This window comes from Alexandromys fortis, unplaced genomic scaffold (genome assembly GCF_014885135.2).
Source record: "Alexandromys fortis isolate MF-2015 unplaced genomic scaffold, M_Fortis_MF-2015_v1.1 scaffold_0, whole genome shotgun sequence".
NCBI classification, from domain to species: Eukaryota; Metazoa; Chordata; class Mammalia; order Rodentia; family Cricetidae; genus Alexandromys; species Alexandromys fortis.
In genome coordinates this window covers 32,432,884-32,458,357 of record NW_026067949.1, presented here as the reverse complement: position 1 = coordinate 32,458,357, position 25,474 = coordinate 32,432,884, and the positions used below count along the sequence as shown (strand labels likewise).

Genomic DNA, 25,474 nt, shown 5'->3' with positions numbered 1-25,474 from the left:
ACGGAGGGAAAAGAAGGGCTACCTAGACAACCGTGGGGAGAGCAGACGCTGCTCAGATCTGCCCATGGGCAGCGAGGGATGCCAAGCAAGGTCTAACACTGGGTCAGAACCCATTTCACATTTATGGATGGGGGGGTCACTCTGCTGTTGAAACCCCTGGAAGACGACTCTCAGGAGTTGGTTCTCTTCCTCCACAGTATAGGTTCCGGAGAGTGAACTCAGATCACTGAGTTTGGAGGCCAAGGCCTTTACCAGCCCAAGGTTAGAAGTCTTTCAAGTATGCATGAGCCATGCTGCAAGCAAGAACAATTCAGGACAAGAAAGGTTAATCAAAGTATGTCTTACTAGGTTGAAAGACCACTTCGGGTACCCAAGCATCCAGAGTCCTTGACTAGCAACAAGGACTGGGAAGCAACAAGCCTTTCAGATGGGAATTTGTGCAAGTTCTAGTCAACTTGACTTGCCTTTTTTTTGAATTATAAAACAAGGTCAGCAATCGTTATTGAAGTCTTGTAAATAAGCAACTCTTATCCCTACAAGTCCTAGAGAAGACGGGGGCTGGTTTGTGTTGCCACATAAGGCTTAATGAGAAGTTAGAGCGCTGGGGGCAGAGCTTGAAGGAGCAACTTCCATTTCTTGATTAAAAGACACACACAGAGCAGACAGTGTCCTTTGCCATGACCTAGCGTTGTTATGTCTTCAGAAACAAAGATAGCCAAAAATGAAAATGAAAAAAAACTATAAAAATTACCCACCCTCTTATTAATCTTATTGTTTTAGTGTACCATATTGGGGGTAATGATATACTGGGAGCCATATTAGAAACTGCAGTTCAAGCCCTTTCTTTGTCCTGAGAGAATAAAGAGATTCTTCCTAAGTGGGGAAATGGTTTTTGATTTAGGAAAACATTTTGATATTTTTTAGGAACTCTGGGGAGAAGGAAGGGGTGAAGAGGGGGAGGAAGATAGGAGGAGGAGGAGGAGGGAGAAGGAGGAGGGGGATGCTGAGAGGCTATAACGGGAAACCCAATGTCAGTCCCGGGAGTTTAGGTAGGAGGCTACCTGGGCATTTTAAGAAAGACAAGAGATGGAAATGAGGGAAAGGGAGAGCCATGAATGAAAAAAAGAAATAAATACAAAGGAAAGGAAACATGACCATTCCTAGTGAGAAAGTTTACTATAGATTTGTGGAGAGCATAGCCAGAGGCAGGGACATCTGGGAGAGTCCAGAGTAGACCTGATCAGACTGAGCTGGGCCATATGGGGAGGGTCTGGGAAGAGGGAAGAGGGAACCAGGTGCAGCAGCCAGGAGGTTCAAAGAAAGAAGATGAAAAGTTGAGTAACCAAAAGGTTGGATTATATAGGGAAGGGCAGCTGGGGAGGGGCAGCCCAGTCCCCTGGGCTGGAGAGTTCAGGATAGGGGTGGGTATGTCAGCCAAGAGGGCCTTGTAACAGGTAGGGACCTAGGGATGCTGGGAACCTGGCGGCCAGGTCTGCTGTGATATGTGAAATAGGCACCTCTGCCATTTGTCCCAGGTTTGAAAACTAATAAGCCCATGATAGTAATTGTCAGCTGCCCCGGAAGGGAACCAGTGGAACCTGGAGTCCTGGGTTCAGGGGCTGCACACTGCTTCTCTCTGCCCTCTTTGGCATCAGCATCCATTAGACTTTAGGAACTCCACTTACCTTAAGAGCACCCGGTTAGAGCCCCAGCTGATCCATCTTAATATGTCTCCTGCACCCAAGGCTCAGGGAACACATAAGACTCAATGAAGTGGAGGCAGAGAGATTGTAAGAGCCAGAGGACCAGGAAATTTGCATTTTCTTCCTGTGATGGGAGCATCTTTGTGACCTGGGCACGTGTCGGACCAGGGTTTAGGAGAGCAGCAACCACTGCCAAACAGGTGTCATGGCGCCTGGAACTGTGACTTGGCGCTCTTCATAAACAAATGTGGGGACAAAGAAGCTGTGTTCCTAAGACCCGCTTCCTCCCTCTCACCATCTGGGTTGCACTAAAGGCAGAATGTACGGCCTGAAGAGATGCTCTTCCCGACCCACAGCAACTGTGACTTCTTGTGAGACTTTGCTGCCTAAGTTTGGGAAAACATAAGAAGATTTGAATTTTCAGTAGAGCTTCCCTCCACATGGAAGTATTTTCACAAACTTCCCTGGCAACTAGTGACACATGCACTGGACACAACATCTCATTGGTCAAAGTGACGCTCATGACCATATCTCACCCCAAGTCCATAACCCCTTATTGAGACTCCCTTTCCAGGAAGTTCTACACTGTATCAAATGAACAGTCAAAACTAGCCATTGTAGCCACAAAGAATACAATTCACACAACATGATGTTCACAAATATATCTTGGAACAGAAATCTTTCTATGATCAAACCTTAAAAATGTCTAATTTTCTACGTATTTACTCACTTTTACTCAAAAAAGATAATAAGGGAAAAGAGTGCGTGTCTTTTAGGCTACTTTTGGCCACAAGGGCCTGAGTATTTAGCTGAGAATGAAGAACCTAATGCCTGCGTCCTGCACAGCAGAGGCAGATGTAGATCTCAGAGTTGGGTAGGCAGTTGGGCCAGGCCTCTCCCTCATCCTCTCACCATTCCTGGGATTCTCGTCTTTTCTCCTCATGGTCACAAAATAACAGCTCCAGTTCCAGGCATCACATCCCATAGCCAGAGGCCAAATGCTGAATGAGAAAGCCCAGCTTCCCCTTTTAGGCATCTCTTCGTTTATTTTCTCCCAGAAGGAAAGCTCTTTCCTCAGCATCTCCCCATCATCAGTCTTGTCCTTCCTTCTCATCGTTAGGCATCCAGCCACAGACCCACTCCATGCCTATAATTGGTACATCAGAACACACTGGTGCTAACTGCAGGAGCTTATTAAAGATTTGATAAACGAGCCAAAGGTGAGTAGAATTGCCGTGGTTGGCTTAGGCCAGTAACAGCACATTCCTGGATCCCTGTAACTGGAAGGTTTCGCTTCTGCCCGCCAATTCCCAAATAACCACCAAGAGACTTAATACTAATTACAAACTGTTTGGTCTATTAGCTCAGGCTTATTAGTAATTAGCTCTTAATTAACAATTTCTTAAATTAACCCATTTCTATTATGTTATAATTTTACAAGGTTGGTGGCTTGTTACCTCATATCTTGCTTCCCCAGTGGCTGCTGTCAGCTCCGTGACTTGGCCTTCTCTCTCTCTCTCTCTCTCTCTCTCTCTCTCTCTCTCTCTCTCTCTCTCTTTCCCTCTCTCTCCCTCTCTCTCCTTGGATTTCCTGCCTACCTTATTATGCCCTGCCATAGGCCAACGCAGCTTCTTTGTTAACCAATGGTAACGAAACATTCACAGTGTACAGTTTCTTTATTAGCCAATGGTAACGAAACATTCACAGTATACAGTTTCTTTATTAACCAATGGTAATGAAACATTCACAGTATACAGAAGGACATCCCACATCAGGGCCCATCTTACCTGGACAGGCTGCTGCCTGATACCTGAAGAGAACTGGCTTTTTTGTACTAAGAATAAAAGAACTCTGTGAGCAGTCATCTGCAACTGTGTTTGTCACACTGTTGCTTTTTTTTTTGGTTTTTCCAAACAGGGTTTCTCTGTGTTGCTTTGGAGCCTGTCCTGGAACTAGCTCTTGTAGGCCATGCTTGCCTCGAATTCACAGAGATCCGCCTGCCTCTGCCTGCCGAGTACTGGGATTAAAGGCTGGCGCCACTTCCGCCTGCCATATTGTTGCTTCTAAAAGCAGGAAATGCTCAGGGGAAAGGCTGTTGCTTCCTAATGGTAAAAAGATTCCCAAGGAGGGTTTGCAGAGATTGCTCAGTGGTTAAGAGCACTGGTGTTCTTTCAGGGAACACGGGTTTAATTCCCATCATACAAGGTGGCAAATTGCCTTAAAACACCAACACACACAAAATAATAAAATAAACCTAAAATAATCAAAGGTTGAAAAACTGTTCATGCAAGAGTATTCATGTGGCAAACAAATTCCCACAGCCTGAAGAGATACAATGATTCTTTGTCACCCCAGCTTAGACATTCATCTCATGTGGGTAGAAACCCTTCCTGTGTATTATCAGTGATCACTGTATTCATTGCTCTGGCTTATACACCCTTGTTCATTCACCACAGTGACTGAGGCATTAAAGTGCTTAGCAAATCCTGCTCCCTACTCATGCATATGGAGACCACCTCTGCAATCTCCTGGCCGTCTCCAGTCTGCTAGCTACATGGAGATGCCGTAGATCTAGAAGACAGCCAAAGGAGCCTGGCACCAGGATGATCGCATGAACAGAGCATCTTGTCCTCTCACCAGCTGAGATAAAATGTATAAAGAATGTTTTCCTTTGTGTGTGTAAGCCGCTGAGAGTCACACTCTTTGTTACTGCAGTCCGCCAACATCGGTGAGCACGGTTTCCCGTTGAAGCAAGAACCTCCTCAGAGGAGAAGCCACCCCATTCTGCTCCCCAGACCATTCCTTGCCCTTCGGATTTTTGTTTCTTTACTCAGTCAAATCTTTCCCACCAGTTGGCTCCAGTTTCTGGGGAAGAGTGATTAGGAAAAGTTCCTTCTTTAATGGGTGGATTTGATTGGGGCCCTTGTGGCTTGGGATAGCATCCCAGACACATTTGCCAGACTATGGACGTGACAGCCAAGAGGCTTGGTGAGAAGCTAGCAAGGGAGGACATAGCACACTGGAGACCACAGAGGCCAAGGTAGGTCTAATATTAAACAAACCGGGTGTCTGAGTCAGATCACCGGAGAGGGTGCACAGACATGTGTTTGTACTTGCATGGCCCTGGCACTCGAGATCTTGAGTTTCTGCCTAGAATTTCGCTACATATAACATCCAGGGTTTTCCGAGCAGAGATGCCAGCACTCTTGGGCGGACTCCAGCTTTGGCGCTAATGTGGAGCAAATGCATGCTGGCCCACAGCGGAATCACAGTAACCGAATCCCAGGAGGAAAGGGAGAGCCCAAAATATCAGTTCCTCCGAAATGTTGAGCATCCCAAGTCCCCATGAAAGTTAAATAAAATGAATTAGCAGGAACGCAGGGACCACTCTGACTTTTCAGCTGCGGGTGTTGCACCGCTGGGAGTGGATAGGAAGTAGTGGACAGGAAGCAGGGCACAGTAGCACACACCTGTACCTGCAGCACTTAGTGGGTTGGTCAGGAGGCTCACACAGTTGAGGGCAGCCTGGGCTATGTAGGAAGAAGGTTCTGACCAGCTCTGGCTACATAACGAGACCCAATCTAAAATAGTCATAGCAATAAAACAATCAAAAAATGAGAAACCATGTTCCATAATGGATGTAGCCTACAGACTGTGGTGCCCCAGGGCTGTGACTGTCTTAGTCAGTGCTCTATGGCTGTGAAGAGGCACCGTGACCATGGCAACTCTAATAAAGGAAAACATTTAATTGTGACTAGCTTACAGTTCGGAGGTTCAGTCCGTTATCATCATGGCAGGACGCACGGTGGAGTGCAGGCAGACACGGTGCTGGAGAGGAGCGGAGAGTTCTACACCCAGACGGGCAGGCGGCAGGAAGAGACTGAATTACACCTTTTCCAAAAAGACCGCACCTACAGCAAGTGCTAATCCACATCTCCTAACAGTACCACTCCCTGTGCACCTATGGGGGCCAATTTTACTCAAACCACCACGGCGACTCAGAACAGATTCCCATGGGATGCTTTCAAAGCCGCTCTTGGTCTGGCCCGTACTGTAGCGGTTCTGGTTTCACTGTTCCAGGTTGTAGTCTGAGCATCAGAACGTTTTTAAGCTCACTTGTGGTATTTCACGTGGAAAGGATGGTAAGAACTATAGCTCTCGGTTCTAGAAGCTAGATCTAGGAGAGCATTTAGCAAGTTACTAAACACACTAGTTTCTGTTGCACATATGATAGTAGTAGTTTACAATTTTAACTAAGATGTAATTCACACGAAAGCATGACTTAGAGGCTTCTCTCCTACTGTTCATGAATGTTGGTCACTGCTAGCTACGGCCAGGGTATTTCATCAGCCCCGTGTTGGATCGGATTTGTGTTCTTTTGATCCTTATGCATAGACATCTGCATATGCAAATGAATGGATGTGTCTTTAGAGGCGATAGGTCACGAGAGTAGAGCCTCTACGAATAAAACAGGATGGAATTAGTGCCACAAAAGCTTCCTGCTCTGTGCCATGTTAAAATGAAGACAGCCACCTGCTGTCCAAGAAGAGGGATTTCTGCACACAAGGGACCTGTTAGCACCTTGACTTGACTTGACCTTGACTTGACTTCCTCACCTCCTGAGCTGAGAAACAATCGCCTACATAAGCCACCTAGTTTGTGGGAATTCATCACCCACCTCCACTAAACTGTTCTCCCAGAGAAACTAAGGGCCACAGCAGTCAGTTGGTCCCTCTTCATCCCTCAGCTCCTACATCCCTATGCCGTCTCTACTTTCACTAATTTGCCATTCTGAAACATTTCATCAGCTTTTCGTTTTCCTTTCCTCTTCCTTCTCCACTTCTGCTGCTTCTTCTTCTTCTTCTTCTTTTTTTTTTTTTCTTGAGCCAGGATCTGCAGCCCAGTTGGCCTTGAACTCACGCACATTTTCTGCTTCAGGCCTGAGTACTTAGGCAGAAGTGTGAGCCACCCTGTGCAGCCTATTCTGGACATTTCAAATACGTAGAATACTGTGGCATGATGTCTTTTCCCCTCCCGGTATGCTGTTTTCAAGGCGAAGTAATACTCTATCATGTGGCTCCGTCGTGTTTCACCTGCTCCTCAACTGAAAGCCGTTCACGATGCTTCCACGCCTCCGCTGCGCTCGGTGACTCTGTGGTGAACTTCTGCACCCAAGCATCTATTTTCTGAGAATATATTTCCCACTCTTCAGTACGTAAGTAGGAGTGGCCTGGTTGGAGCCCGTGTTGAATTTATGTAACTTTCTGAGAAGCTGGCCAACTGCGTTCAGCTGCCTCATTCTGTAGTGTGTCAGGAGAATGTCAACAGGCTCCGTTTAGAAAACAAACAAACGAATCCGCTCGGGCAGGTGGAACGTGGCGTTCACTGATTGCACGTCTCTAATGACTAAGAGAATGCCGGTGAGCACTGCTGCGCATGCTCACTGGCCATTCACACACCGTCCTTGGAGAAGCCCGACTTGAATGCCTTGTCTTTACTTGTCCCTTCCACGTTTGAGACAGGGTTTCATTAGAGTGGCCCAGGTCGGCCCTTGAAGTCATTATCCGCCTCTTCCACACACCAAAATCTGGAATCTCAAATGTACTTCACCATGCAAGGAGTTTTCTCTGTTCATCTTAAAGTTGGGTTATTTATCTGTTTGCTGAGACTTAAGAATTTTTTTTTCTACCTATTTTGGATAGTAGAGCCTCACCACATGTATAATTTGGAAATAAATTTTCCCCATTCTGAACAAAACAACCGTTTAAAATTATTATTGTATTTTATGTATGTGAGTATTTTACCTCTCTGTGTATCTGTGCACCATATGCATGCGTGGTGCTTGTGCAGGTCAGAAGAGGGCGTCGGATCCCCCGGAACTGAAGTTATGGTGGTTGTGAGTCACCATGTGGTTCTGGGACTCAAACCCTGGTCCCCCGGAAGAGCAGCCAGTGCTGTCCATCACCAAGCCGTTGCTTCAGCCCCAGAACCACATTTTTGTCACTGTGTTCGAGACCAGCCTGGTCTACAGAGCTAGTTCCAGGACAGGCTCCAAAGCCATAGAGAAACCCTGTCTCGAAAAACCAAAAAAAAGAAGAAGAAAAAAAAAGAAACACCAAAGTTCTTAATGCTGATAAAATATAAAGTATGAGCCAGGCGATGGTGGCACACGCCTTTAATCCCAGCACTCGGGAGGCAGAGGCAGGTGGATCTCTGTGAGTTCGAGACCAGACTGGTCTACAGAGCAAGTTCCAGGACAGGCTCCAAAGCCACAGAGAAACCCTGTCTCGAAAAACAAAACAAATATATATATATATATATATATATATATATATTATGATATTTTCTTCGGTTGCTTGTCTATTGATGGCATAGACGTTTTGATAACAAATATAGTGTCCTGTTATCTCCCCCTGCCCCTCTCTGAGCTCAGTCTCCTCAGGTTCCCAAGTGCTGGGATTGCATCTGCCACAGGATGGCTTTTTGCAAAGGTAAAGTGATGGGCGATAGTGAGAGGAGCTAAAATCCTGGCTGCAAAGCTGTGTAGCTTGAGGAGGAGGGATGGGGATCCAGCCGACTCACCAAGTGATGCTCACTGCACCGTCACAAGCTATCTTGTTCACTAAGGAAATCTCGGCGGCAGCAGCAGCAACAAAATATGCACGCATGTTTGTGCACCGTGTGTGTACCTGGAGCCCAAGGAGGTCAGAAGAGGGAACCAGATCCTTCCCTCCCTCCCTCCCTCCCTTTTTTAATGTAACTTTTTTTTAGTGATTCTTTGGGAATTTCTCATCATACATCCCAACCCCACCCACTTCCGAGTCTTTCTATAACCACCCTTTACTCCTTTATTCTCCCCCTTAAAATGAAATAAAAATTAAAAACAAAACAAAGCAAAAACCATCTCACTGCCCCCTCCCCGAGGAGAGACCCACTTCTCTACCAATTGCAGCCAGAGAGGACTCACTTCCATGACAACTGTCACATCTCCAGGTCCGCTGTGCACGCACCATTCTCTCCTCCATCTTTCCCGCCTTTCCATTGTGCATCCATTTGCCGTCGTGGCAACGGAAGCTTCGGTGCATCACACAGTTTACTCTTCTGCCCAAACAGCTCTACCTGCAAATGTTTCTTGCAATGAGTCATTTGTCTGGTTCAAGGCCTCTCGCTTCTGCAACACCATCAATACCGGACCCTCACTGAGACTCCTTTTGGATTTCTTGCTGTTGTCCTGAGTCGTGGAGATCCTGCGGCTATGGTTCCACAGGGTCAGCCTCTTCCTGCACATCAGTAACTCATAGATGGGATAGATGCTGAGGTGGGTCAAGTCAAAGCCCTGGATCTGGGCTTGGGTGGTAGCTGAGTTGGTCAGTCCACGCGCTCTCCTGTGCCCATGCCACTGGGCAAGACACAGGCGCACGTGCATGCACACACACACACACACACACACACACACACACACGCACTGCCTAGGTGGGGCCAGCTCTCCTGAGCTGTTTTTAAAAATTATTTATTTATTTTCATTCATGTTCATTGGTGTTTTGTCTGTGTGAGGGTGTCAGATCCCCCGGAACTGGAGTTACAGACAGCTGTGAGCTGCCTCGTGGATGCTGGAAATCAAATCCCTCTCTGGAAGAGCAACCAGTGCTCTTAATAGCTGAGCCATCCTTGTTTCTCAGCCAGCGCTTTCTTGCTCTTTGTGTTCTTCTGTTTCCTTGTCCTTGTCTTATAAAAAAAAAAAAAACTGTGGCCAACACAAAGCAGGAGCAGTACAAAGCCAATGACATCTTTAAACTAGAGCTGGGTATAGCACACACATCTTTAATTTCAGCACTCGAGAGGCAGAGGCAGGTGGACCTTTGTGAGTTCAAGGATAGCCTGGTCTACACAGACAGAACTTGTCTCAAATAAAAACAACAATAATAGAAGGAAGGGAAGGAGGAGGAAGAGAAGGAATCCTTAGATTATACATGTTGGATGCAGTTTCCTTTCACTACAGTAAGCACTGAGAGAATGGCTTCAAGGTGGCAGACTCAGTCGGGCACTGGGATGGAGGACTAAGGGAGCTTTCGGTGGCTAGCCTTTGTATTAAAGCTGAGCACACAAGGTCCATATTCCCTGCCTTGAATGGTACAATTGCTCCCCAGGTCTGCATTCACCTTCAAAATGGAGCAAAGATAAAGACCAAGCAGAAGTGTAGAACACATGAGTCAGAGCCTCAGCTTTTCTGGCTGAAAGGTAGAAGGACGTCAGGTCACTGATGTTGAGATGTCCCTGCAGAGTCCCCTAGGCCATTCTCACCACGCATCCCAGAGCTGAGATGTCCCTGCAGTGTGCCCTAGCCCTGCAGAGCACCCTAGGCCGTTCTCACCACGCATCCCAGAGCCTTTTAAACAGGAATCATGACTGCGGCACAAGTGTTCTGTTTTCCCTTTCCTGCAGGCAACAGACGTTTGTCTGGGTGAAGTTACGTCTATATATCATGCTTTCCTTGGGGAGTGCTGGAAGGGTAGAAGAAAAGCATTAATAACCTCCAGAGGCTTATTGCTGAAGAGCCCGAGAATACCGGCAGCCCTGAGTGGGAAGTGATGGAGACACTGGGCAAAGAGCAGCTAGTCTTAGCTTGCAGGCATGAACCACAGCCTAGACCCTGGGACTCTATCCCATGGAGTGAGCAGAAACCCCAGGGAACCACATGCCAGGATAAACACGAAGCCTTGGGCTCTGTGCCCAGTTGAGTAGAGAATGACTAATGCATGGGACAGCTCTCAACAAGGAATGCAGTGGCTTCCAGCGCATTGCCTTTCTGCAGAAGCAGGGCTGAGCCTGGGCAAAGGTGAACCTCAGGATGAGCGTCTGAGAATCACATCCCATTCCCGCCCGTCGGGAGTCTATGGTCTTTTCTTCCCATACTCCTACCTCCTTCCATCAAAACTTCCCTGCTTTGTATGTCACCCTTTCTGGGGTTTTCACTTGTTTAGTAACCCCCAAGTTCACGGAACGACTTCAGCAAATGCACGCTTAGGCTTTAAGATGAGTCCTTGGTGCCTGCGCTCCACAGTGCATGCTGTGTAAATGCTGGAATTCTCTCCTTGCAGTACTGTGATTTTTAATATCTGCCATCCTTTTTAGTGACTTGGATTGGAACCTTTCCGTTTCATGAAAAGCAGCTTTAAAATTCCATTCAGTCTGGTGAACTTTTGTCTGGAGGTATTCAGCGTCTCTAGAGGTGACCGAAAGAAAATGCAATCATTGGCAAAGCCTGGGATGGAAAGTCCTGTGACTTAGCAGCAGGTGTGTGGCTGTTAGAACCCACAGGATAATCTCAACCTTTCCTCAGTGCTGACCAAGGCTTCAGGGCGGGGCACACCAAGACTCTCAGGGGCAACCTCAGAGTCTACCCTGCTGAGGAAAACAAAAAAACAAAAACAAAAAACTGCTATGAGGCAACTTAAAATACACCAGGGGACAAAATACCACAGATTTATACAGTTTCCCTCAATGTCCACGGGGCTTCAATGTCCCATGTGGAATTTCCAAGTCAGTGGTTGCTTGAGATATCTGCATATAACCTATGCATACCCTGCCATATTGTTGAAACCTCCTCTAGATTACCTACAGTATTAATACAATGCAAATGCTCTATAAATAGTTGTTTAGGGGATAATCACAAAAGGGGATCTGTACATGTCCAATATAGATGCAAATATTAGATGTGCATATAGGTTACGGGCTTTATTATATGTTTTTATCTGTTTTGGCTGAATTTGTAGTTACAGAACCTACAACTTCAATATAAAAAAAAAAACTACAAAAACACAGAAAGGCCAACTCTAAGATACGTGGCCAAGTGATATGTAAGCTTCTTCTTTTGTATCCCTGGAGGACTCTTTTCCAGTTCCTCTAGCCCCATCAGGCTGCGGCCTCATTGCCTCAGGGAAAGAACACAGCAAGGGAGAAAATGAGAACAGCTTGAAAGTGGATTTGCTCCTGATTCTAAAAGCTGAGATGTTCCGAGTACTCTAGGGCTAAGGTGTTGCGCAGGTGACCAAAGGAAGAGAATTCATGCCATCTCTGAACTGGGAAGAGGTGTTCATAGGGGAGAATGAATAAAAAAAGGGAAGGGGGAGGGAGTCGAGAGGTTGTGAGTTCTGAGTGCAGAAATGATGGTGTCTGTCAACACAGTCACGGGGAAGGAAAGAAAGCCCTAGAGAGACACAGCTGTGTGCAAGCCAGTAGGGTGGGGGGCAGCCTGGCGCACATGCCACATCTCAGGCAGGCCCTCTAGAGAGTTAGAGGACGTGACGAGAACACGGGCAGAGTGCAACTCGTGTCAGCAGTAACCCAGGGACCGGGACCCAAAGGTCTTCCTGATTCCGTATGCTTGTCCCTATTCTCCTAGTATCCTGGCGCTGAGGAGTCTTTGGGAACCCCAGAAAAATATGAAACGGCTTTCCCACTAGCTGGATGGCAAAAGGCTCGGAGTCAGAAAGCAAGGAGAATTATAAAGTTCCGTTTTTCATAGATCTAAGTTTGTGCCCGGGTTTCGCTTCCCAAAAGTTGGCTAGTGGTGTAGAAAAGGAAGCAGCAGGTAGCCTCAGGGCTGGAGGAGGTTAGAATCTGATTGTGGAGAGTCACTCTGAAGTCTCTGGATTCCCCAAGCTACCACTACAGAGAAGAACTTGAAGATTTATTCGTTTCTCTGTTTAAGTAAAAGCTATGTACTCCAGCAAAGCAATGTGCTGCTTCAGATCAAAAAGACACACGCTTCTTGACGCTAACCTTGCCATGGCTTTTAAAAACCATGAGTCACCTTAGAATCGCCATGGCTTAAAGCAGCTCATTAAGCACCGTCATATATGTTTGTTGGTGGGAATAATCCTATGGTGAGAATTGCTAAGACACAGTGTTTACTTCACAAACAAGTTGAGGGAGATTTGGAACGTTTCCTAAAAGATAAAATTGATTCATCTGAGTCTGTGACTAATAGTCATGGGAGCCACTTGAAGGAGAACGCTTATGTTGGCAATGGATGCAAGCTCTTTTTCTCTTTTGGTCCGTAATCTTCACGCCTTGCAAATCAGCATGTTTCAGCCCGATCGGGTGAGTCAGGATTTCCCCAGGAAAGTAATAGACAGCCAGTGTTCTCCGCCACCCATTTACTTAAAAAAGCAAACAAACGAAAAAACCTAGATTCAATTTTTTTCTGGAGTTTTAAGTTTACAGAAAGAAAGTGAGCAAAGCTTACATCTTATATTAGCAGGATACAGCTGATAAATAATAGTTGACCGAAATGAAGAGGTCATTCTTAACTAAGGTTCACGGTCGATGCTGAATTCACAGTGGCGCTGCAGTCTTTGAGCTTGCATGAATACACAATGTCAGGTGCCCATCAGAATCATGCAGAGTGGTCATGGTCCTAGTCCTCTGTGCTCCCCCTCCTCACCCTGCCTCCCCTCATCCCTCCAGCCCTGGAAACATCCAATTTGCTTTTACTCATTGCGCCACCTCAGAGATCGTGGGATTTCAGAGATTGTAGCTTTGTACAGATTCTCTGTAGTTTTGGAGCCTGTCCTGGAACTAGCTCTTGTAGACCAGGCTGACCTAGAACTCACAGAGATCTGATCACCTCTGCCTCCCAAGTGCTGGGATTAAAGGCGTGCGCTACCACCGCCCAGCCACGGCTGTGCTTATAATGACCTTTGATGACTCCCAATCATCATTGTCAGAGCCCTATTTCCGGGTTCCCCAGAGTCTACACCCACACTGCCCCACGATGTGTAAGGAGGAATCCCGACAGTATGAGATAATCCAGCTCTTCAACAGAAGCAACCAACACCAGAACACAACTTGGTTGTTTTTTTTTTTTTCACTTGTGAACTAAATGTCTGGATTTGGTCCACCTTCTCAAAGAGGCATGTTCTATTAAATCAGCAACTTCTCATGGTTAAATTCTGATTTTCCCATAGGAAATGGAGAATAAGGGAACTATTTCTGGAATGTGAAGGGACTGTGTCTTTGGTTTAGTGTTGCTGGAAGATAGCAAGACTGTATACTGCTTCAGTATTATTCGAGAGGTCTCCTGCCGGCTCCTGGGTGCAGCTGGGTTTGAGATCCACGCCTAATCTAGAGCCTGCTGGTGTCAGTCAGAGACTTCAGAAGAACCTACTCATCACAGGAAGCATGGGGGAAACTGAGGTAGCATATTATCTCCCTAACCAACTGAACTTTTTTGATAGTGTGTGGCTTGAAGAAAGGGCTAGCTTGACTGCAATTGGCCCCCATAATCCCAAAGGGAGCTGCACTATTAGGAGGTGTGGCCTTGTTAAAGTAGGCGTGGCCTTGGTGGAGGAAGTGCGTCACTGTGGATTGGGCTTTGAGTTCTGTGTTCAAGCCTCTCCCAGTGTCACAGATGACTTTCTGTCCCAGTTGTATTTCTGTTGTGGTCTGGGCCAGGACCACATCAGCTCTTATAAAGGAAAGCATTTAATTGTGGATTTGCTTACAGTTTCAGAGGTTTAATCCATTATCATCACGGCAGGGAGCATGTGGCAAACAGGCACCATGGTCCTGGAGAAATAGCTGAGAACTACGTCCTAATCCACAGGCAGAGAGAAAGAGACTGGGCTTTTGAACCTCAAAGCCTACCTCCAACAAGGCCATATCTCATAAGATATACCTTAGGCCAGATCCCTTAAATCTCACAAATATCACACACAGCCCTCCCCTTGGTAGATGCTATGGAAGCCAAGCTGCTGTACTTTAGGGATAGCTTTTTCTGAAGACGTCTTGCCTTCAGAAACGTGTCCTTTTGTCCAACATTGCAACATTAATAATGTGCTTTGAGACCATTTAAAACTGCTGGATCAGGAACTCTTAAGGAACGTGATAAAGATGCTAAGGTGTAGCTCTCCACAGCCGATGGCCACTGGGGTGCAGGTGGGGAAGGATTCGTTTTGTTGTGATTTTTAAGGGCTGACCACCGGGAGTTTGGCCATGCTCAGTGAGTATGTGAGCAGCACAAACTGGACCTGTGGGTTTTCTTTTCCATTTTTGTGGAGGTCACAAGAGTTGGGGGGGGGCAGATGTGGGAGGACCGAGAAGTGAGTGTGATCAGGGTGCATTATGTGAAATTCCCAAATAATCATTAAAAATATGCTGAAAAAACCGCTCTGTTTTCCTACTGGTTCTCAGCCTGTTTAATAGCCTGTGCGATACCGGGTTAGTTGGGGGTCAGTCTTTCCTTGTAAAACTGTGGTAAGAGTTTTGCAGAAAACATATCCCCTTCTGAGAGTAGTGGCCCTTGCCTTTAATCCCAATATTCAGGAGGCAGAGGAAGGGAGATCTCTAAGTTCAAGATCAGCCAGGTCTACACGGTGAGTTCCAGGCCAACCACGGCTACCTAGAGAGACTCAGTTTCCAAAATAAAAAATAGATAAATAAATAAAAAATAAATAAAAACTTAGCAAATATCTGTTGTGTTTTGAATGAGAAGGCCTCCCATAAACTCACAGGGAGTGGCATTGGAGGTGTGGCCTTGTTGGAGTAGGAGTGGCCTTATTAGAGGGAGCCGGTCACAGGTGGTGGTCTTTAAAGTTTCAAAAGCTCAAGCCAGGCCTGGTGTTACTCTCTCTTCCTGCTTCTTGCCTGTTCAGATGTAGGACTCTCAGCTACTTCTTCAGGGCCACGTCTGCCTGTGTGCTGCCATGCTTCCTGCCATGACAGTAATGGACTAAACGGTTGCACCTGTAAGCCAGCCCGGTCACAGGAGGCATTGTCCTTTAGAAGAGCTGGCGTGGTCCTGGCATCAATTCACAGCCGCAGACACCAGACACACACAATAAACAGATGATGGACAGACAACAGAACAGAGAAAAAAACACAGTGTGTCGAATTCAGATTTGGGCTCACTCTTGGTCTAAACTACTCCAAGAGGGGAAAACCTTTGCACTCTTTAACGCTGCCTCGATGCATTGTACCTCAGCAAACTGTTAGCTCCACGTTGCTCTGTTCCAAAGCTACATGGTGGTCTTTTGGAGCCAGAATTTATTTTGCTTCCATTTTATTGGTGATAAAATGGAGGCCCAGAGGGGTTAGACATAGAGTCATAATGTGCTGTTCTACTCATATATCTACATTGCTTCCCTGGAACATTTGAAGTCACATGATACAGTTTTTTTTTTTTCTCTATAAACGGCCAAGCATGTGGGAACCATCCCTGAATTTACAGCGGACCCCTGACACTGGCCATGTTTTAAGTCTGATGAAGCCAGGAAGGGAGGGGGCGCTTTCAAACTCTTCAAGTCTCAAGGAATGTATGCAAGCTTAGGCATTACGGTTCATTCCACGAAGCTGTCTACCCGTGGCCACTGTGTTCCTGGCACCTGGGTGTGGCTCACTGCCCACTTATCCTGAAGGTTTCTGTTTCCCCGATCTCCACTCCCTACAGCCATCTTCCCCTATCCCTGGCTAGATGCCAACACTCTCTTGACGCTCTCTTGCAACCCTCCCAGGATGCTCATCATCTGAGAAGTCCTAGCAGGACACACCTTAGCCATAGGAACCAGAAAGGCAGGCAGGTGCATGCCACGGTGGGTGGGAGCATTCTTTCTCCTGGGAACACCTCCCAGATGGAAAAGGAAAATGCACACGAAGTCTGAAAGAATGAATGTCTTCAGGCACCCTTTCCTCACAGCCCCTGGTATAGTTGTTGCCAAAGCAGGCCAGTGGCCAGGACCTCCTCAGACAAGCCCTTTAGAATTCACAGGCATGGTGGTGCATGCCTTTAATCCCATCACTTGGAAGGCAGAGATAGATGGATCTCTGTGAGTTCGAGGCCAGCCTGGTCTACAAAGCGAGTTCCAGGACAGGCTCCAAAACTACACAGAGAAACCCTGTCTCGCAAACAAACCAAAAGACAGAACTCACAGGCTTCTTCAGCAGGAAAGAAGAGTCTACCAAAGTAGGAGAGCTGAACCTGTCGTGACCAACACACTTCTCTACTCCAAACATGCAGTTCTTACTGGCTGACCCTGGGTGGGTATAAGAAAACCGATAGGGGGCTAATGAAGAAGTGTTACCTGCTCTTTCTACCAAAGCAAAACCTGTGTCCCCAAGCCCGCAGAGAGCAGACAACAGCTGGCAAAACCATTCCACTTTCCCCGTTTTGTAAGCCAAGACTGTGTGCAGTCTTTCCTTCTGCTAGCTTATTCTAGCTTCATAATCTATGATTTCATTTTGCAAAGTTATTAGACAGAGAATCCCAGTAGTAAACAATTTGCACGTTTCTTACTGTCTGCTATTCTGAGTATTGAAATAACCTCTCATAATTTCCCCCACCAGCCTCCCCACTCCCATCGGTGTCCTTCAGCCAGAGATACAGTTTACTTTTGTATCTGGTGTATCCACCAGATCATATCATATGTGTTACGCATCTGTTAGTCACCTAATACCCATCTTGGTTACAGACTGTCCTTGTGGTATCAGAGTATTTGTCTTCAGGCAATCCTTATTTTGCTCAGTCATATCCCCAGAGTATAAGAAAAGTGACATGGGACATTTAAATGTGCTAAAGAGAATATGTAACAGGCTTCCTTTAAGCAAAAAGGTAACTGTTTCTAACTAAATAGAAAAATACATACAGGATAATCTAGAGTAGTTGCTGCCTTCCTGACATATCAGAAGACCAGTAGCAGCCTCGTGCTATGCCTCACGCCTGCATTCTTGAAGCTTCATCTCATCATGGAGACACTGGACCAACTCACGTCATCACAAGAAGAGAGACTACGTACAAAAATATTCTGAGAGCTATAGAGAGGGAGCGATCACACTAATAGCATCATGTTATAATGTTCTGTGGTAATATTACCTATTGCTGTCACTTATGATGGCTACTTTATAAATTAAACTTTTTCTTTCTTTTTTTTGTTTTTATATATATATATTTTTTGAGACAGGGTTTCTCTGTGTAGCCCTGGCTGTCCTGGAACTATCTCTGTAGACCAGGTTGGCCTTGAACTCAGAGATCTGCCAGCTTCTGCCTCCCTGGCATGTGCTACCACCTACCACTGCCTGGTGTAAACTAAACTTTCTTATGGCCTGGCGGTGCATGTCTTTAATCCCAACACTCAAGAGGAAGAGGCAGGTAGATCTCTATGAGTTTGAGGCCAGCTTTACCTACATAGTTTGTTCCAGTACTGCCAGGGCTACATAGACCGTCTGAAAGGAAAAAAATTAGCCAAAATAATAATAATAAAAATAAATTAAATGGCTGGTTGTGGTGGTGCACGCCGGTAAGATTTGCTGAAGGGGGCAGAGGCAGGCGGATCACGAGTTTGAGGCCAGCCTGGGCTACACATTTAAAAAAAAATAAAAAAAATAAATGTTCTCATATCTATTCATCCATAGAAAAAGCATAAATGGTTTGGCACTCTCCTCATTTTCAGATGTCCACAAGAGACTGGGAACATCTGCCCCCAGGACCTGGGCAGTTACTACATTAACACACTGGCTGAGATGAAGCTAAGGCAGTGAGAGAAAGCATCCTGCTCTCTCTGCCCAGAGCCCAGTCATGACTTATAAGGACCAAAGATATTCTGTCCCCTCATCTACATAATTTACTTAACTCAGCAGCTTTCCATTGCCTTTAGGATGGAGACTAAAATGCTCAACTTGACCTCCAGAGTCCCATTTTGCAGCCCTTTCTGTTGGAGGAAGCTGACATTCTTTCAGCCTACAATCCGCTCTCTGCAGAGGATCTTCTAGAAGGCTGTAGGCAGTTCCCGAATCAAGGGAAGGGGGGGGGGAGGATGAGCGCAAGGAACTGAGAGGAGTCTCAGCGTCGAACCCCTAGGGATGTCACTTCCATCCTTGCATTGTGCTACTCAGGACCTAAAGTCTGAGACAACGGCACTAGGCCTGGATGGCCCGGGCATGTGCCCATCCTTTTACTACGCCACTTTGAAGAAAAGTCACCATAATTGGTTTTTTTTTGTTTTTATTTTTATTTTAAAAGTCTCTTATATAATCCTGGTAAACTGAAGCTTGATATTTAGACCAGGGGTTGACCTCAAACTCAGAGAGATCCTCCTGCCTCTACCTCCCAAGTGCTGGGATTAAAGGCGTGTACCACTACGCCCAACCCCATAAAACTTTGTTACTTGTCTATGTTTTTTTTTCTTTTGAAGATTTTACTTTCTTTCATATGTATGGATGCTTTGCTAGTATGTAAGTAAATGTATCATCACATGCATTGTGTAAGGCCAGAAGAGGGTCTCGGATGGCCCAGCACCGGAGTGACAGGCAGTGGTGCGGTGCCGCGTGGGTGCTGGGAACTGGATCTGGCTCCTCTGCAAGCATAAGGAATGTTCTTCATCACTGAGCAGTCTTTCCAGCTCCCGGGGGGTTGTACCGGGGGCCTGGCACATGTCAGACAACCACTGTCCCAATCCTCAGCCATGTGCCCATCACCCCGTGTAAAACGAATGAGAAGACGCTAGCTCCTCGAAAGGAAACAGCGGATGTTCCCCAATGGGGGCTAAGACTGGCTGAACGAGGACCCGAAACTCAAGTACATCCCTGAAACATAGATTCCCGCTCTCTGGAATGCCTTGCTGTCCTCTCTGATGTTAGTCGGGTTCCAGCTCAACTGTCTCTCCTTTGAAGAAAAGCTCCCTGGCTTTCCTAGGGGACTGGAGCTCTCTGTTCTGTTGTTTCACGACACTGTTCTATGGCCATTTTACACTTCTTTATAAGGGGATGTCGTGCATATGAACAGGCCGTGAGAACAGAACTGGCATCTCATTGGCTCCCTGTGCTGTACCTCCTGCCCCTTGGCCAGCACCTAAAAGAGCACTCAACATTCACTTGACGGGGCAAAAAAAATCAGGTCATGTTTTTGATATTAATTATGCCATTTCTCCCTCCCAGAAAACACAGTGAAATTAAAAAAAAAAAACAAATTTCAGTTCAAATTCACACTTTATTATATGTATTTTTTTTTCCATTTAATCTTTTCAACATTGTTGGAAGAACCTTATTCATATGTAAGGAAACAGAGATAGGGAATGAAGGAATTGATTTAAGCTTCACTGCCCAGGAGTGCTACAAACCCAGGCAGGCAGATCTCTGAGTTCGAGCCCAGTCTGGTCTACAGAGCAAGTTCCAGGATAGGCTCCAAAGCTACACAGAGAGAAACCTTGTCTAGAAAAACCAAACCCCACTCCCCACAAAAGAGCAACAAAACAAAACAAAAAACCCAACCCAAACAAACAAAACCTGTTTATCTTTTTGAGATGGGATTCTGTTCTTGAGCTCTTGAGCTCAGGCGACCCTCCCTCCCCTGCCTTCCCCAGTAGCTGGGATTATAGGTGCACACCTTCACCATGCGGGTATCTTTTTTCTGTCTTTCACAGCGAGCCTGGAACAAGGCAGTGGAGACCAGTGAAGATGTTAAGGCAAGCAACGGCTCCCTAATAGAGACTACAAAACCCATTTCGTCTCATCCAAAGAAGCCCTTCGGGTCGGTGTTTTTGCAGATGATGAAGGAAGATAGACAAGGCAACACTGAGACTAACCTCAATTCCCAGGACTTTGTAGAGAAGGGCTGGAGACAGAATGGGGCAGCCAGGGGTGGAGGATGAGAGAAAACAAGCCCTCTGCGCAGCACAGCGCAGGAGCTGCCAAGATGCCTGCGTGAGTGGGAGGGATTTTGAAGCAAGCATTGGTTTCCCCCTTATTGCAGGGCAGAGTCCCCTAAGCTAGTAAAGACAAGAAAGATCACAGACAGCGCCTATCTGACGTTCATGGTGGCGTTCCCTGGAACTCTCATATTTGGGAGGATTTGGTAAGACTAAACACCGAGGCAGGGAATCAAGTCATCTGCTCCGCGTGCCGGATGCGGAACTCCATAACTAGTGTTGACCTCGGGTAGATTGTTGCCGTTAGCGCACAACGGGTTCAGCCAGCTCCTTGACCCTGGGAGAACACTGTGCTCTCAAAGCAGAAGGCTTGACTTTAAAGACGTCTGGGTCGTAGTATACAACGTGCACTGAAGCCCTGGAATAGTAGGAAGAGAAACCAATGTGAACTAAGAAGAGAGAGAAGAACTGGTATTTCCCAAGCACGCCCCACTCCCGCGTGAAGCACTAGGGTATTATTGTTTGGTTGGGATTTTGTCGCCTCGATTATACAGAGCCGCCATTATCATGATCTAGGGTCTGCATGCTATCACATTCCAAAGGTTTTGCTCTGCCACCCCCTAAAAATTTTTCCTTTGTGCTTGTTTTTTAACTTTAGATCAACCTCCCCCACCCTTTTCTCCAGACCCCTAACCCTTCCTGTCCCATGTTAGCCTTCAATTGGCATACCTTGTGGGGGGGTTAGCTAGCTCCTGGATTCTGCTAGACACTTGAGAATGGGCAGCAGCATAGGAAACAGGCCATCGGGCATCCCGGACGGGGAGATAATCTTCATGAACAGGTTTAGACTTTGCTAGCTTTATGGTTCGGTCAGTAGCTTTGGCAAGCAGGGCAGCAGGGGCTACCTGTAGCAAAAACAGAGATCCAAATCTCCATCCCAGAATTCCCCAGACTACATCTTTCCTCGTTCTTGGGCTGAGATACAGTTTCCTCGCTTGTCTCTAGATCAGACCCTCAAGGAGGGCTTCCTGACCTGCAGCCCACCCTTCCTAATGTACCTTCTCTACGGTGTTTATAATCCTACCGTCTGCCTGTCTGAGACAGCCTTACAAGCCCTGGTGCCCGGCTCATGTGATTCAACTCAACTCTGCCTCAACTCTGAGATCCTCCTGCCTCCGGCCCCTGAGCACTGAGAGAACACGTTTGTGTGCACCTGGCTCATTTAATCGTCCTCATAGTATGTGTCTACAGTATAAACTCATTTGCCTGCCTATCATCTGCTTTTTCCATTACGATATTTCCAATCTACCTAGGGAAGATTGTTTGCCAGAAACTAATCCAAGCTCTGGTGCCTACCTAATTAGGTACCAAATGAGTATACGGCGCCTAACTAGTCTCTTCTTGTCTTACTCTGAAAGGCACGTCTTCCAATGGTCTCTTCACTGTTTCTTTACTGGTGAAATAAGGATGGTGCCTAGCAGCCAGTCCTCACGGTGGGGAGTTCTTGGGAAAGGGCAGACTCACACCCAGCCCGCTAACTTCAAAGTCCATGTTCTTTGCCCTCTACTCTTGTGCCTTTTCCCCTTATCATATCACCAGCCTCCCTTCCCGCTACAGACCGCTTTCAAGATGGTCTGTTCTGATGATTCCTATGCCTTGTTGAGGCAAAATAACATCTTAGGGCCAATTGGAAAGACAGCCGATGAGTGAGGCCGGGTGGCTTACGGGACGGATGGGCAATTCACTCTTCTCTCTCTCGTAACACAGGCCTTCTATCTTGATCCTCGGGTGGGCGAGGTCTACAATCCTCTGACTCGCAAGAGCACTCAGGGTAGATAAGGAAATCTTGGTTTCAATCTAGGAGAGAAAAAGGAAGCAGTGTGTAAGGGCCTGTCCTGTTCAGTATTATAAAATGGGGTCTGAGCTCAGAGCCACCAGGCTTCTCAGCAGCTCAGCAGAAAGGACGGGAATCGCGGTCATCCCTGATGGGATCGGTTTCTATCTCACTTAAACTGGAGTGTGCATGTTCCAAGCCAGCTTTCCACTGATTCAAGCTTTACATGACAGACGTGGGAGAGACAGTCAACGACACTACATATGAACTCAGAAATAAGCGGCGGTGCTGAGCTGTGGGCGAAGAGAGTCAGCCCAAGTCTAGTGAGGTGGCTCAGCAGGTAAAGTGTTTGCCATGCAAGCCTTACAACACGTGTTCGGTACCCAGAACTCACATCAAAGTAGGTGGACAGAATAGGCTCCATGGGATTGTCCTCTTACCTCCACACATGTACCACGGCATGGTTGAATGTGCACAGGCACACACACACACACACAGAGTAAATAAATGTGATGAAAAATATTAAAACAAAATACAAAGTCAGCCAAGAGATGGTCATAAAAGAACATCCGAAAGAGAAAACTTTTAATCCTTTTGGAAATGGAGCTCTTGCATCACAAATCGCCATAGTAAAGGACATTTACCCAAGAGGCTCTCTTCTAATCGGAACACGTATGAAAAGCAGTAAAAGCCAGAAGAAAGCAGAAACATGTTCCTCTGCCAGGTAGCTAGTTAGATATTAGCAGGCTTGGAGGACTTTGGGGCAGGACCCCTCACTCAGAGTCGATAGACTGTAAAACAAAGGATTAGCCAGTCCCGGCCCAAACACAGAAGAAGCAAGATGTGACTGCCTCGCTGAAAAAGGTACTGAGCCATGTGGCTAACATAGACAAGAATAATGGGCTAATATAAGTTATAAGAGTTAATAAGAAGCCTGGTACCATAGGAAGCCGGAAGAGGGTGTCAGGTCCTCTGGAGTCAGAGTTACAGATGATTGTGAGTCACCACGTGGGCAATAAGAATCGAATAAGAACCAGAATCCTCTGCCAGAACAACCACTGGGCCATCTCTCCAGCTCCAACAGTGTAGTGTAAGAAACTCAACCTGTTTCCCACACTAAATCCGCGTGTCTTGTTTGAATTCTTAAGTCAGAGATCACAGGGACCAGGAAACTAAAGGATCCTGGTATTGCTACCACCGGATTGGGAAGTCATTTATCAGTATCTGTTGTGAATATTTGCTCAAATCGTGTGCTCTTGCACTTGGGCTCTTTGTATTAGTGCTCCAGTCTCAGCACCCACATGCGGCTCACAGCCACTTGTAACTCCAGTTCCAGGATATCTGTTGTCCTCCTCCGTCCTCCGCTGGCGTCAGTCATGCAAGTGGTGCACATATACACGCAGGCAAAATACACGCGAAATAAAATAAATCTAAAATTAAATTGAAAAGGGTTTGAAAGAAGATGTATCAATCTATGGCAATACAATAAAACCTTAATTGCAGGCAAAAAAAACCAGTAAACTGTCTTCCTTGTTTAAGTGAAGACGACAATGGGTGCCTCCAGTGACAGCATTTTATGTGTATTCAATAATTTCTTCCTTGCCTGGGTTGTTGTTTCCATTCCTATTTCACTGAAAGAAGCACCGAAGCGTTGGAGGTTCAATAGTGTACGTTTATGTAACTGGGGAATGGCAACGCTGGGATTTAAACAGAGGACAGTGCATGTCCCGACACCATGAAGAACTAATTAAGCATTTAATGCATTTTTTTTTATGAATCAAGATTTGTCCGCTACAGATCTCTAGGTGAGTTGAAGGAATATGCCAACCACTGCTTTTAATTAAGCCTTTCAATCAAAAGGGGATACAACAATCAGTCAGCTCTATAAAGTAAGGCAACAAAGAATAGCAAAGCACAATAGAGTCTAAGTTGTATGTGGACATGCATTCTGCTATGTAGTACATGCTGGGCCATTCTGGGCTACAGAATAAAGCCTTTGTCTCAAAAAAAAAAAAAAAAACAACCAAATCAAAACATACATTCACAAAAACACCTGCATACAAGTGTTCATAGTAAATTTATCTGTGGTTGTCCACAAAGAAATATCTCAAATGGGGTTGGAGAGATGACTCAGCAGTTAAGAGAACTAGCTGCTCTTCCAGAGGACCCAGGTTCAATTCCCAGCATTCAGATGGCAGCTTACAACTCTCTATAACTCCTGTACATTAACAGCCAAGTCTAGCCTGGTCACCCCAGCCTAGGTACAATTCACAATGGAACAATTATGGATTGACTGTTTGTGACCCTTCATATATAAAAGCCTGAATCCCAAGTGTATTAGATGTGGTCATCTGCTAGAGTTGGATATAAAATAGCTCCCCACAGGTTCAAGTGTGTTTGAATAGTTGGCACCCAGCTCGTGGTCTTGGTTTGTAGTTTTCATGCTAGGGTCTCACTGGAGGAAGTAGGAAGCTCCAAACAGGCTGACAGATTATGATCCGGCCCTGGTTCCAGCCTGAGTTCCTGCTCTGCTTCCTACTAGCCAACAAGAAGTGACCAGGCCGCCTCACGCGCTGGCTTCCACAGCTATGTGCTCCTGTGCTTTTTCCATAATGATGGACTGTAACACCTCAAACCATGAGCCAAAATGGATCTCTTTTCTCTCAAGATGCCTCTTGTGAGGTATTTGGGTTCAGAGAAGAGGAAAATAACTCTCACTTGGAACATTATCTGTAATCAAGAAATCACCTTCAACAAGAACAGAATCTATCGAGGTCTTCATCTTGGGTTTCCCAGCTTCTAAGAATACCTATATGTCTTTTGAAGCCACCCAGCCTATAGCGACCTGTACTGATTAGGCTATGAAGGAGCCTCCAGACGATTTTAACTGACCGTAACTGACACGCAGGTAAGCACAGATTTCCCAGGTAAGCCTTGGCATGGAACAGAGCCATCCCTTTCTCCTTCTCAGAATTTCTGACTTATAAAATTCTTGAGCGTGGTAAAGTGATGGTTACTTCTCCCCATTACGTCTGTGGGTTGGCATGATGCAACAATCAGACCAGAGCTCTAAGATTCTCTATAATGGTTCTGATGCTGATTTTAGAATTTGCTTTGGTGGCATTTAGACTCACAGGCATTAAGGGGTGCGTTGTTAGTGGCAGTTTGAAAAAAAAAATCAACAACTGGTAGCCCATGGCATGCAATGGCAAAACCAATCAAAGCTCTGTCTGAATGCCAAGAACTCGTCAGTGAAATAAGGCAGAACAATGGAGTGGGATGTTGTTGCTGGTAAGGAT

The 25,474-nt window shown here is 46.2% G+C and overlaps 1 protein-coding gene across 1 annotated transcript in view; it reads right to left on the bottom strand.

The window, feature by feature from the left end:
- Nucleotides 1-20,077: 20,077 nt before the first annotated feature.
- The window catches only part of Spmap2l (sperm microtubule associated protein 2 like), a 35,213-nt gene continuing 29,816 nt past the window's right edge, over nucleotides 20,078-25,474 (bottom strand). The window contains exons 7-9 of the mRNA XM_050150060.1: nucleotides 22,067-22,198; nucleotides 21,071-21,246; nucleotides 20,078-20,759 (exon numbers count right to left, since the gene is read on the bottom strand). Coding sequence (XP_050006017.1) covers nucleotides 20,645-20,759; nucleotides 21,071-21,246; nucleotides 22,067-22,198 — 423 coding nt within the window. The 3' untranslated portion in view covers nucleotides 20,078-20,644. The remainder of the gene's footprint in view (nucleotides 20,760-21,070; nucleotides 21,247-22,066; nucleotides 22,199-25,474) is intronic.